The sequence below is a fragment of the Numida meleagris genome, chromosome 10 (assembly GCF_002078875.1).
Source record: "Numida meleagris isolate 19003 breed g44 Domestic line chromosome 10, NumMel1.0, whole genome shotgun sequence".
NCBI lineage: Eukaryota > Metazoa > Chordata > Aves > Galliformes > Numididae > Numida > Numida meleagris.
In genome coordinates this window covers 178331-192053 of record NC_034418.1, presented here as the reverse complement: position 1 = coordinate 192053, position 13723 = coordinate 178331, and the positions used below count along the sequence as shown (strand labels likewise).

At 39.8% G+C, this 13723-nt stretch overlaps 1 protein-coding gene and 1 long non-coding RNA gene across 11 annotated transcripts in view; one reads left to right on the top strand and one right to left on the bottom strand.

Annotated features, from left to right (window-relative positions):
- Positions 1–13723, bottom strand: part of SMPD3 (sphingomyelin phosphodiesterase 3) — a 112416-nt gene that overhangs the window by 19123 nt on the left and 79570 nt on the right. For all 10 annotated transcript variants that reach the window (XM_021408980.1, XM_021408977.1, XM_021408983.1 and 7 more), the window contains exon 3: positions 6432–6507. In XM_021408980.1, the coding sequence (XP_021264655.1) occupies positions 6432–6507 (76 nt within the window). The remainder of the gene's footprint in view (positions 1–6431; positions 6508–13723) is intronic.
- LOC110404573 overlaps positions 1–13723 on the top strand; it is a 74169-nt gene that overhangs the window by 10450 nt on the left and 49996 nt on the right. The window lies entirely within an intron of this gene.

Below are 13723 nucleotides of genomic sequence, written 5' to 3'. Positions count from 1 at the left end.
TCTAAGAAAGAATTCATCACTGCAGTCATTGTAAGAGAATCAGTAAAAGCTTCATATGGGGAAAGAAGTGGGAAGAGATGCATTCTAGAAATGATTCTTTACTATATTGTCCTTCCTTTCCTTTTCTTTTGTTTTCACTGTACCTTTAATGAAGTTATAGCTTTGCTTGTTTCAGATTTGAAACAATATGTCAATTCCGGACATTACTTCTCTTCAAAAGAGAAGATTTGTTTTCAAATTCCACAATCAGAAGCAAAAACAGTGAGCCCAAAGTCACTTGTTCTTATTAAAATTTTCTTTTAACCTACTTTGCTAGCCTGTGATGGCTATTAAAATGTTGTAAGTCACTATTAGAAACATCAGTGATGTATGTCCAAAGCTGCTTTCAGTGGTGACTCACAGTGGAGATTGTGAGCATTTAAGTCTGCATCCTCACAGCTTGTTAATCAGTCATCTCACCTGAGGCTGCCACGCGCACTTTATAGGCTTTTAAAATGTGAACTCTGCAACACTCTGTAACTGCATTAAAACGTAGATGTCAGGCATCAGGCCTTCATTCTCCTAGCACAATTAACTTGGGAGTGGTTGAATTTTCAGAACATTGGGGGCAGGTTGTTTTAAAGTAACAGTTAAATGCAGTCGGAATCAGAAACTTTCCACCAAGTGTGGTTTGATACAATCCTAAATAAATAGATGAAATATAGGTAAGAACATGACCAGGAAAAGAGACCTTCAAGTAGGTTCTGACAGTGACTCATCTCTTCAGACTTAATTCAAACAACAAATAATCTGATTTTTTTCCTTCTAATCTTCAGTTATTCCCAACGAATTACAACAGTTGGGCTGTAATACACAAGCCCGTACAAGCGCTTTTTGGAACTATTCCCTAAGCTACAGTTTCTAGTACTTGTACATAACGTTCAGATAATACCCTAATCACACTGCTTGACACAAATCCAGTCCACTGTATTCTTGGAAAACCCTCTTGCTACCAGAGTGCACATACAGTGCAGAAATGTACCTCACATATTTGCTGATCATACATACTGGTATACTACACACCACAAGAAAACCCCACAGTTAAGATGTGTTTAGTCAAAAGCACAAGAAGTAGGTCACATGGAATAAATACGGCCCACAGCAGGTGATAGTGACTAACAGCAAACAGTGTGCGTGACTGACGTATGCATTCTGCCCAACTAAAGATTCAGGGGAAGGAAGAAGTTGCTAGGGGCTTTAGGTAATCATCTAGTCCATCCCCTCTGCTCAAGCATGGTCACCTGGAGCAGGCTGCTCAGGACTGTCCAGTTGGGCTTGGAGCGTCTCCATGGATGGAGACTCCACAGCCTCTAGGCAGCTCGCTCCAGTGCTCAGTCACCTTCACTATGAAAGAGTTTTGCTTTGTTTAAATGCTCTTTCTTGCATTTGAGTTTGTGCTTATTGCCTCTTGTTCTCTTATGGGGTATGACCAAGGAGAGCCTGCCTTTATCTTCCTTACACCCTCACACCAGCTGTTTATACACTTTGATTAAAGATCCTTCCAGAGCCATCTCACTAACAGTGAAGCGTACTCACAGTCATGGACCCTCCTTTTGCATCACCTGCATCTTTCTATCCTACCTTATCTCCTTAAGCCAGTACTACTCCTGGCTTGCCTTGCAACTTTTAGCATGGTGCCTGTTGACAAGACTACAGTAACTTATCTTGCTCTGCACAAAGTCCTGATTGTATATTGCTTAGCTGTCTAAGAGACTTATTCATTCCTGAACTGTCAGGATGCTGCTTGCATTTTCTGGAAGTATCTATCTGGCGTGTTTTCACTTCGGATGAGCGATCAGATAATACAGCCATTACCAATAAGGGCATCAAACTACAACAACAACCTGAAACAGAACACAGCAAACTCACTTAATAAACATAAAACCCACTTAATAGATGCACAGAGGTAAAATTCTCCAAAACAGGAAACTATTGAGAAAAACATAAAAGACATGCAAAAACATTTTAGGAGGACACTGTGAAAGAAAACAGGCAGCACGCACCGTCATTACTAAAAAAGTGTTAACTACATAGTGACATACATCTCCCTTGTTAAGAATCGTGAGCCTCGTAGCAGCACTGTACACCAGAAAACCACAGAAGAAAGCATTGCAGCTCTACAAACAGACAACCGTCACTTCCTTTTAGAAAAAGTTCAGAACCTGTGACAGGCTGCTTATCTCCAGTTCTCCCCTCTCTGACATCTCTGGTTCTCCCCACTAGAGGTCATGGAAGCAACTGCACTTCAGCACACAAAGTGAAGTGTGTGCAATGAAGTGAGCTACAGCTCCGTTACAAACAAAAAAATCCCCTAAATGCAACTGTGATCTGAGATGAGTATGAAACTAATGTTATCCACCTTCCCGTAGCTACACAGCAGGTACTGAACGTGTCTGGATGCAAAACTTACTAGTGAGACTTAGTCTGAACAGCTTGCAATGATCCACGGCGTTGGAGATGAAGGTAACTGAACTGATCAGACACCTAAGTAGAGGAGAAGCCAAACCTGAGTCCAGAACAATCGTTGAAAAAACCACTCCAGGGCCTGTCTGCTGCTGCAGTGAAACAGCATTGGTTAATATTAACAGAAGGGAGCTAGGAAACATCTCCCAACTATAACATTCCACTTTCCTTCTTCCAGCCTTCCCCTCTAATTAAATGTTCAGATAGAATCACTGATCTGATTGAGTGCCACCAGTGATTAACCAGAGAATACAGATTTGTGCTAATTGCTCTACACCCTTTTCTTCAGTAACTGGGCTGGAAAAATGCAAGTAATCGTGTTGTGACTGGTTCCTGCAGTCAGCATTTCCAAGTTCTTTGCAAGTTCCCTTCAGCTTCAGATTTCATGGAAGGATGAAAGGGTATTGTGGGAAACCACAGCCAGCATAAACAAATACTTCACCTTTGTTCGTTATAGGATAATCATAGCTGCCTTTTTCATTCACTTCTGAAACGATTACTTGAAATTGTGGCTTTAGTTTGAACTGCAGGTAGGTACCAAAGGAGGACTGCTTTGTCCTCCTCAGAAAGCTATCAGGAGAAGGAGCACTAGGGAGAATTAACAAAGCAGCTGATAGGCCTAGCCAGGGACTGGAAATGGAAAGATGCAGTGCAAGTTTTTAAAAACAGAGTTCTTAGCAGTGATCGGTGCTGGGGAACACGAGCAAAAAAAGGAAACGTAAGATGTGAAGCTTAGTCAAAGGGAGTGTCAGTTCCAAGTCACAACCAAAGGACCCACCCAGTTTAGCCGTGAGACAGGCTGTGCCATCCCTGACTGTGTGACGAATTAAGCAGACCTGTGTAATGTATCCAAGCCAGCAGGAGCTGGGGGGAAGCAAAAACAACAACAAAAACCCACCACACCAAAACAGCAACAGAAACAAAAAAACCCTTTTGTTCTGCTGAGTTACATTGTTGCTAGGTAAGGTCCCCAGTCAAATGCAACACCTCCTACAACAGCTGTGTTAGTTTAAGTGAGAGGAAAGGCAAGGGCAGACTGACACAGCTTTGCTACTTCAGAAATCTATATAGAATCACCTCCTAGGGATGTTTAAGACCAGAGACATTCCTGATCACACAGCCATGATTTCAGACACCGAGGGATCTCTCTCAGTCCCAAGCTAAGTTCTGCTTAAGCTGCATATGGATTGGTAAAGACAGTTCTGGAGAAGTCTGAGTTCCCAGCGCACGCTGATGACTAGATGCACAATAACTGCAAACAAGCAGCACACCTGACGTTATGAGAGAGCATCCAGCACATACTATCTGGACCTGGGCTGGAATAGGTTGAGGCTTCCTCTGTTTGGTCTCTTGGTAGGGTGTCTAAAAGGCATGACTCAAAGAGACTTGGGAAGCAGGTAGATTCTAGGCAGCAAAATCTTCACAGAACATTCAACACTAACTGAAAAATATAAAAGAACCATGTAAACTTAACAGCTCCCTGGAAAAAATAGCATTCTAGTCTCATTAAAGGACCCCCTCATTTGTCACTGAAATGCAGCTATTTCCAGAGTGGAAATGGAAAAGCTCCTTCATAACAGCATTCAGGAATAGGTACAGAACTGAGAGGTTAGATTAATCTACATCTAATTCTAACATCTTAGTGAAAAAGGTGAAAGTCAGCTCTGAACAAATTGTAATTGCTTCAAACAGCGTTTAGCTAGCACATCTCTTCAAAAAAAGCATTAGTTCTTCATTGACCATAAACATTTGGATCCCTTCATTTTTTTCTCATGTCAGTACCAGAACTGTCAAGCGCAAGTTTATGTATCCTAGAGGAGAAGCCAAATTGCACTCAGTCGTGTGACAAGATGATATAAATGGTTAACCTTTTAAACAGTGCTTCTTGTTACAGATAACAACACATCTTTCCACACTTGAACTTGGTTTTCTTTTGACATTTTTTTAAACGTGTGAAATGTTTTGAGACAGATGATACAAGTCAAAGTATAGCTCTGCTGAACTGTTATGAACTTTAGTTTTCTGTTTCATTACATAAACTTATATGATTTATCAAAGGACATTTAGACTCTTAGATCCTTGCCTGTTCTATCTGAATGTTGCTTGAACCAGATAAGCATAAAAATACAAAGCAAGAACATAAACAGGAAAATGGAAAGCTACATTTTAACCCTTGGAGAAGCTTTGGAGTGACTTTGTGGAAAAGAATGTTAACTTCCCAATCTTCTTTTTTTTTTTTTTTTCCCCTCCCATTCCTCTTAGTATTTTAGGGATGTCATAATGTGCCTATAGCTAAGAATACATGCAAAAAGGAACTGGACTAACACCAGAGGTTTATAACCTAAACTATACTAGCAACAATCCTCAGCTCTACAACAGCAATCTCACAGTAGATTACCATAATTCCAGAGTTAGACATAGGAAACTAAACAATGTCACACTGTTAAAATGTGTTTGAAAAATTTATGATGATTCTTTAAAACTCTGTGGTCTCTCTAATGCACTTTAGGGATTGGCAGTTTTGTTCCCAAGTCTGTCTCTGCAATTGAAGCAGTGTAGGAGGAATGGTAGCTGTCTGACTGGGTTAACCTAGACGTGCTGTAGAGCATAGATTCAAAGTTCTGCTGTTTACATCGCATTTCTGTCTTGTCTCAACCTGCAGCATACATTCTGTCTTCAGCTAGTCCAGGAGGGCTGCCTGGTGCTCTGCAGCACTTGCTCAGGAGCCCAAGAGTCACAGTCACATCAAGTAAAACTAAGGATATGCATCCCTCCCTTTGCACAAAGCAAAGACTTTTAGATTTGACTGTTACTTCATTACTACACATATTGTAAAGTCTAGAACTGATAGTTTTGATGCTGAAGATAGGAGAGAGACATGGAATATTTTCCATAGACATTTCCAGAATTTGTCAATTTTAATTAACGAGTGTTCAGGCCAACAGCTGAAATGGAGAAACTTCACTTCAAAACGTATGCATAAGAACACTAGAAATGAAACAGAATGACCAGAAGTTACTAACTCTTCCTCCCCTTTCTTTCTGGAGTTGGTTTGTAAAAGGCAGACGAAGCCAGTCCATGTAGTTCTGCCTACTGACACTAGAAGGAGAGCCAGGTGTTGAGGTACTATCATCAGAAGGGTCATAGAAGTTTTTGCAGTGGTTATGGAGGAACAAGCCCAGCCACAACCTGACAACCTACATGAACTTCCAGTCTGTTTATAATGGGCAGTGGAGTCCACATATCTCACAGACAGACACCTGCTATTAAAGAACATCTCATTCTTTTTTGTTAATTCAGTGAAGATTCTTAACAAATCCTTCCAAACTCTACTTAAGAGTTACTGTATCGTATCTTTAAGGATCATAGAAAATACTGTTTCACAAAACAAAGGAGACACAATATGCTGGTTCATGCTGTAACAAATAGAACAGTGGGACTGTTCTTAAAACACAACTAAGAAAATTTTTCTGCAATAGTATTAACTTGCCAGCTGCTTATGTATGAAATTGGCAGGTAAAACCAGGGAATTTAGGCTTTTTTCAACCCCTGATTTCTGATGGGAATAACTGCTTGTAAAACTTTATAACGTGCTGGTAGCCACCACATGGGTTTTTAAATGCAACTAATGATGATAGTAATGTATTTGCTGAAATAATGGTATTTGGTTAAGAGAGAGCAAAGGGAAGAAGAGTTCTCAAGGGAATTTTTACAGCGCATCTCTTGTAATACTTAATTACTCCAAGACTAAAAATGCAAAGAATTTGTGAAATATTTGTCTACTTTTCTTTCTTCACTATCTCACCACTGTTCTCAGTGCACGCTGCTCTTCATGGGAAACACTGGATGAGCAATGCTGGCAGCTTTTGCACAACGGCAGCTGTAGCGTAGAAAAGTGAGAAATTGTGAGAAGCAAATTAGGACAGTACCTGCAATAGCTTGCAAGTGAGTGCAGGAAATGTATCCCACAATTCTTTGGTCCTGAGGTGTACTTCCCACTTGCACCTGGAAGGAAAAGAAGAAATAAAAAGGTCATTAATGGAGGAGTGCTTAAAACTCCAATACCAGCTCCAGAGGCACAGTGTTTGTACATTCCACCGGCCTTTTTCACCATTTTTTCCATCTAGCTCCCTTTGGGAACACGCACTCCCCTCAGGAAACACCTGACCATCTCACTTGGCATTACTGGGTCCTATTTTGCAGCTAACACACACACTCCTTCCTCATCAAGACTGCTTCAAACAAACAAACAAACAAACAAAAAACCAGTGAGCTACCATCACACACAGTCACAGCTTTGTCAGTTTACTTGGACAGCTGAAAAAACAAGAAAACCAAGAACCATCTGATCAATTTTATAACTGGAAAGCTGGCTTTGAAGCAAGTGAATTTAGAAGTCATTTATACTCAGCAATGCCTTGTTAACTTTCAGTTTTTGGTCCAGCTAGAAAAGCATGCAATAAACATCTCACATTTTTCTGTCCTCAGTCTGTTCTGTCCTCGTTTAGACAGATTCCAAATCAATATTGATGGTGTTCTTAGTGCTGTTTGCATAGAGTTAACTTCCTTCGTGGAGGCTGAAGGCGGAGGAAGATGAGGAAGATGTACACAGCGGTGTTGGATTTACCTCTAAGCCAGAGGATTCTCTTAAACTCAGAAGGATGTAGCACGGTCTCAAAGAATACAGAGATGTGCTGGATGGCTGTTACTGACTGCTGCAGGAGCATGGCTGTGCAGACCTCTTCCTCCCACAGACTGCCTTGGTCTGAATCTGTCACAGTGTCACAGGTGAATTAGGAGTATCATTCCAGTTTCTTATGCAACGCAAGTGGTTTCAAGAGAAAACTGGGAAACCATTAGTTTAAGTCCTCTGCTCTCCAGGGCAGGTAGGTCTATGAATACTTTCTCCAAACTTAGTAACTCAGAATCAGATTTTGACATCAGCAGCAAAAACTATTGTGAAGTCTACCAGTTTACAAATTTGCAATGACTCCTTCTGCAGCAAGGAACCGTGCATGTGACATACCTTCCATTGTTACCTAACATAACAACTGCATGTAAAGTTCTGTCTTGGAACAAGAATGTGCTTCTTACAATCCTCTTAGTGCCTAATGCAGATGGAATCATTTTCCAGAAAAGCATAAAAGATTTAAGTCTAAAAGCTGAACATGCAGATAAAAGTTGTAGTCATTTGAGAAAAATAAGTCAACTCAGATAGGCTTTAGAATTTCCTGTGCAGCCTTTACGGAGTGCTTCACAAGACCTCCTGCTCATAAACCAATTTATACGTAGCATCACACACCCATTAATCAGAAATAAGTAAGAAATACTTATGCAGGCAGTGTCCCTGCGTGTGCATATCTAAACTGAAATGGACTTGGGATCCATAGCTCTCCCAGGATGACAAGAAACGGCCTAGGAGGAACAGAGCGTGCAGCTACCTGCTGCGGGGTGGGCACAACACATGCAATCCAGGGCTGCCACCAGAGGGACAGCGCCCCTTGGCTCTGCACTTGGTCAGAGTGGCATGCACCTCTGAGGGAGAAGGGAGAGGTGCTTTCATTAACACTGTTCTAATTTAAAAACCAAACCAGAACAAAAAAGCAAGAGCAGAAGACATGAAGACATTAGCATAATTCATTAACATAATTAGAATTTCTTTGGAAAGTGCCAGAATGGAAGTACATCCAAAGCAGCTCATCTCCCAGATTTCCCATTTCCTCCAACTTTTTTGACTTGTGGGTTTTATTTTAAATGGCAGCATTGATGTAAACAGCCAAGCAGAGTCGTTTTGAGTATAATTATAATGGAGGAAAATATAAATATGACAACTACTAAGAGAGAAAATAAATATCCTTGCAGCCTCTCAGTCAATTCCCAGCTACAGGAAAAACATTAATACATAAAATATGGTTTGAAATAAAGTAGTAATAAAAATCTGATTATTCAGTCTAGTTTGGTATTTCACAGATGAAAAAGGACGATGAGGAAAACTACTTGACCTCCCAAATATGACAAGCCCTGTAATTTTGTGCAGAAACATTCCTTTGTGTGGCCAAATGCTGTAGCTACATTTAGACTAATCCATTTTCAAGGCTATATTATGTTGTGGTGACTCGGCCTGACCAGCTTCGTGGCAGTCCTGCAGGAAGAGAACACCCACTGTTCATTTCAGCCTGCAACGTGGATCTTGGCAGAAGGGTTCCCCTTCCACCAAACCAGGTCAGCACGTCACAAGTAAAACATACTTCTTGCTTCTTAGCACAGAAGGAACTTCTAAATCCATATTTACATAGAAAATATATGTAAGTAAATAAGCCAGAGTAGTTCATTCCTCATAAACCTAAACATAAGCTGGCTTCAGTTGGTCTACATTAGTAGCTCAGTAACAGATTCATTGATTTACTTTTTTCATAGGGAAGTATTCAGATATTGCATTCTAAAGTCTTAGATGTATTGTCGACCACTTTTCTACTTATACAGAAATTTGTAGTAAAGTAATATCTAAATCTGAGTTCCCAATTTTTTAAAATAGGGCAGTCATTACAAGAGGAAAAAGTCATAGGTGGTATGCTGTTAAACTCTCAGTTATCTTGAGACTTAGAAGTGTCTCTTATATAATTTCTGAGTTGACAAAACTCTTTTTCAATATTATTACACTGAAATATGCAAACTATATTCTAATTCTTACTACCTTTGCAAAGGTTAAGTAATCAAACTAGTCCAGCTTTTGGAAGGGTACAGGCTAGAAGTGCATTCTGATCTCTGCTACAGCACTGAACATCTACATTCTGTTAGCTGCTGGTGGGGGAAGAAGCTCTCTGCAGATGATAAAGAGGCTTTTTCCCCTTAAAAAAACCTACTAAGTCTACTATGGTGGTATTTGTGCCTGGAAATCAAAATGCCAGTTTCCACTGCTACATATTTACATTAGTGCTCTGCCTGTGAATTAAATAAGTAAGTGCAAAACTGACAGCTCTAAATTTTTCTTTTCAGTCACAGGAGACTGACATCAAATACTTTTCATTGAAAGAATCCTTCTCACTTTATGCCACAGAGCATTAGTAGAATACATTGGACTTACCATGCTGAGGCTGTTACGTACAGTGCAAAATTGTGTAAATTCCTAACGCTGTGTATTGAAAGCTCATCCAAGACAAAGTACTACTGTGTCCTCCGAGTGGATGGGTAACAGGTAATAAATAGTGCTCGTGAAGGAAATCAAGTCAGCAAGGCTGCACTGGAAGGATTCTTGTTGACAAATTTCTCAAGTAGCAACAGTTGAAATTTTGCAGCTAGAGTGAAGGAAATAACTTTGAATTCAATCACATTACTTGCTATCATGGGAATTTACTGAGCTAACTGGAAAATCCTGCACATTTTATGTTTACTGTTCTCCAGTATAAGTAGTATACAAAGCTGTAAACATGACAAGTATATTGTCTTGAGCAGTTTACATTTATACACATCTGTCCCAGTAGTGCAAAACAGTTCTGTTCTGTCTGAGTCTCAACAGATATGTACACAAAGGAACAGGGAAATGCTACCTAAACACTAGGGGCATTTCAGTACCAGCTTAACAAATAGCTTCAAATCTGCCATTGCTATGTTAGTAAATCATCAAATACCTGGACGTAAACATTCTTTTATGCTTAAAAATGGAGGCTGTGCCATTCAGGAAAAATCACACTCCATTAAAGATTCAAACCAGATTCTCAAACACAGTCCAGTAACTTGTAGAAAAAAAGGAAGGTTTTGTTAAGAGGGAAACATTACCTTTTGGGATGTTGTGTAGAAGCTTCACAGCACCTGGAGGTAGGTAGCCATTCTAAGACAATCTTAAGTAGGCAATTTCTCAACTTCTTTGTGTACACTCTAATATGAAGGGTTTACATACACACGTTTAAAGGATATACCATTGCCTTTTCCTTCATGAGAAGGAAACCCAGGTGTGTAAAGAAAAGAACTAAAATTTTGGCATACTGGAGAAGGAGCTCCAGAGCTCATCACCCCACAATCAGCACGCAGCCAAAAAACCCAAAGGTAACATTAAGAGCTATTCAGGGAGATGGGCTGTTACACAGAACAGCTGTAGCTTTCACCAGTACGGTTCAATTACATCTTGGTCTGTAGATGAATCAAACCATTCATTTTATCACAGTATTTGACAAGTTGTCAATTTTGTCACTAGAATTAATGTGAATTGTAGTACTGATTCCTGCGCTTCTCTTTTGAAGGAGGCATGTCTCCAAAGCATATAGCTCTATGGCAAACAAACTTATGGTCGTGCCATGAACCAGGCTAATGATGTTCATATTATGAAGAAAAACTAGTCAGGCTAAAAAGTACACCTGCGTGTTCCATGGAAGAAAAGACTCTCCTTTGAAACAAACGCACGAGGAACGTCATCTGTGCAGGGGCCTGAAGTTAGTTCATCAAAACACCACAGAGAGAGAGTAGGCTCAGGGTACACAAACAGGCTTTACAGTAGATGTGATAGTGACATACTCTCACAGAAATACTCATCTTGCCATATGCCGCCAATATTAGTGGCATTAAAAATATGTGAGCAGAAGTTTAATGAATTATTGCAGATAGAGCAACTGCATGCACACAAGAGCAGTGTCTCTGCACGCTCCTGGTTCAGGCCTGATTTGATGCTTGCTCTCAGACACCAGGCTGCAGCACTCGGCTGTACCTCCCCATTTCAGCTGCTAGGGGAATATCATGGTAAGGTGTAAGTATAGTGAGCAAACAATAGCGTTAAGGAAGAAAAAAAGAAAGAAATGGATAATACTGTTTCCCTCTTTCAACTTTTCTGTAGTCTCTGAGATGGTATCAATTCCTCATGGGCTTTTTTAGCTGTTTTCCAAGGCTAACAGGAAAGTCAGTGCCAAGCTGGAATAGCAAGTCAAATTGCCCTAATTCCTCCTCCTGTTCAGAGATGATGCCAAGGAAAACTTGTAGCTACTCACACAATTCAAACATTCCTGTCCCACAGAGATGATTGAGATTAGAGGTAGCTCCCAAGAAAGATGTACTTTATTCCTGCACCTTGCCCTCTTCATTGTAGTTATTTTTGGTTAGCATAAACCCATTGCAAAACCATGCATCCTCTATTAGCACGTTGACAACTTTGCTTTTTGCCTTCAGGGATACGTAGCGACTGCTAAAGAAGATATATTAGTTAAATTACTAATATATTAAGCATATTACTTATTTTTAAAAAGGTTTTACGTGTTAGAGAAGAGCACAAAATTCTGTTTGGTGTTTTGCAGTTCTTTCTAGCCACAGCAGCACTTGATTATTTCATTCTGTTTTTCTGTAGCTGTTATGTGACAACAATTGCTGCTATACCAGCTGAGAGAATTAGCTATTTGGCAAAGCTTCATTACATTTATTTTTGAGGGAAAGTGTTTGGCTGTAAATTGGTGCCATGAATGAAGGGCTCTTCCCCTTCTGAAAAGGATAAAGCCCACAGCTCACTCTCTCCAACCTGCATTTCATCCTCCACAAAAGTTTTAGCGTGTCCCTACTAATGAAGGAGAAAAAGGTCATGATTAATAGCTTAAATTACATCAAGGTGAAGTAAACATGGTAAAGTATCATGGGTAGTTACCTTTTTTTACTTCAAAAAAAGAAAACCTCTCAGCAAGTTTATTGGCCTCTGTCCAATTCTTACATTAACATTTTAAAGCAAAAACTGAACATGTGGAAAATGTTTAGGTTACCCTCCTAAGTTAAATAGGGTGGCTTTACAGTTATCTAAACAAATTCATGAACAGCACTAGACATTTCTTTTAACATCTGGGATAACCTGAATAAGGGACATCTGATCAAGGAGAGGAACATCTGAAATCTCTAGATGATCTCTGATTGGCCTCAGCAGCCATCGTGCTTTTCTGTGCAATCTTTAAGGTTTTGTGGCTGCACAACTGCATAGCGTAAGTTAGCCCTTCGTTCTCAGCCACAGCACAAGGAAGTTGTTATGAGAACGTAAAGAAAGCTTAAGTGACCCAAGCAGAATTTACATGCATCAGTAAAATACAAAAGAATCAAAGAGGGTAATTCAGGGAACCCTCCTTTTATCATAAATAGCAGATGCTCGGAGAGTAGTGAGTAAGTAAATTCAGCTTGGAAGCAGTTTTGCAGTCAGCTCCTTTCACTGTCTGCTAAAACCATATCACCTCTTTTGAGAGCAAGGTTAGGTTTGCACATAAAGCAAAGGTTGCTAGGTTTCCTTTAAAACAAAGAATAACAACATGTTCTCTGCACAATTACTGTAATTCCTGTGAACAGCATTAATTTTCAGAGAATTTGAAAACTAAATCTGTTAATAAGCTTAGGAATTAATATTAATTAAACACAAGTTCTTTCAGAAATTGAGCAAAACCCACAAGACTTACAATTTTTCCTTTTTGATTCCAACAGTCTATTGTTCAAACTACCCACATAAGACTGTGGTTTTGCTTTTGCTTTATGTTCAAATACTGTGCTTTAAGTCAGAATTCTTATTTTTGCTAAAACTGTTGCTCTTGACAGATGCCAAAGAATAGAACAGTCTCCTCCCAAAGAGCAGCAGGCAGAACAGCCATCTATTCAGTATACTTCCACATCTCCCAGTCTCAGTGGGAAGAAAACCGCTCCAAAACCTCTTCTCAGTTAATAAGCATCTTGAAAATCTCTCTCGTTGACCTCTGTAACCCAAGCATGCACGTACATGTCTTGCACGGTTTAGATTTAGAGTTACAACCATTACAATTTAAGGCTAGGGAAGAGGAAAAAATTGTCTAGAGAAGTTTTATTAGATGGATACATCTGGAAAAATCTGGACAGACTCTCCAATCCAGGAACTCATCAGGTGAGGTTATGGGTGAATTTTCTGCTTTTACTACACTAGTGCCCCAAACTTGCACAGCATCCCTGAAAGCAATAGAACTAAGGATACTGTTGCATACTACTGATATCATCTGAAGATGAATGTTAAGATTTTGCAACCTTCTAGTAATTTACAAACTGGTGCTCTCGCTAGTACCTTTTAAACTTGATTTGACTGCAGTATCATAATCCAATTTCTGCAAGGGATGTGTATTTTTAAACTCCCTTTAAACTCATCAAAAATACCGTGAATTAAAATTATGTAGTGTCAAATCTACAGCTGCAGAAAACTGAGCCTACTGCAGCACGCTATATTTAGTTGCATGCAAGCGCGTTTAGAATC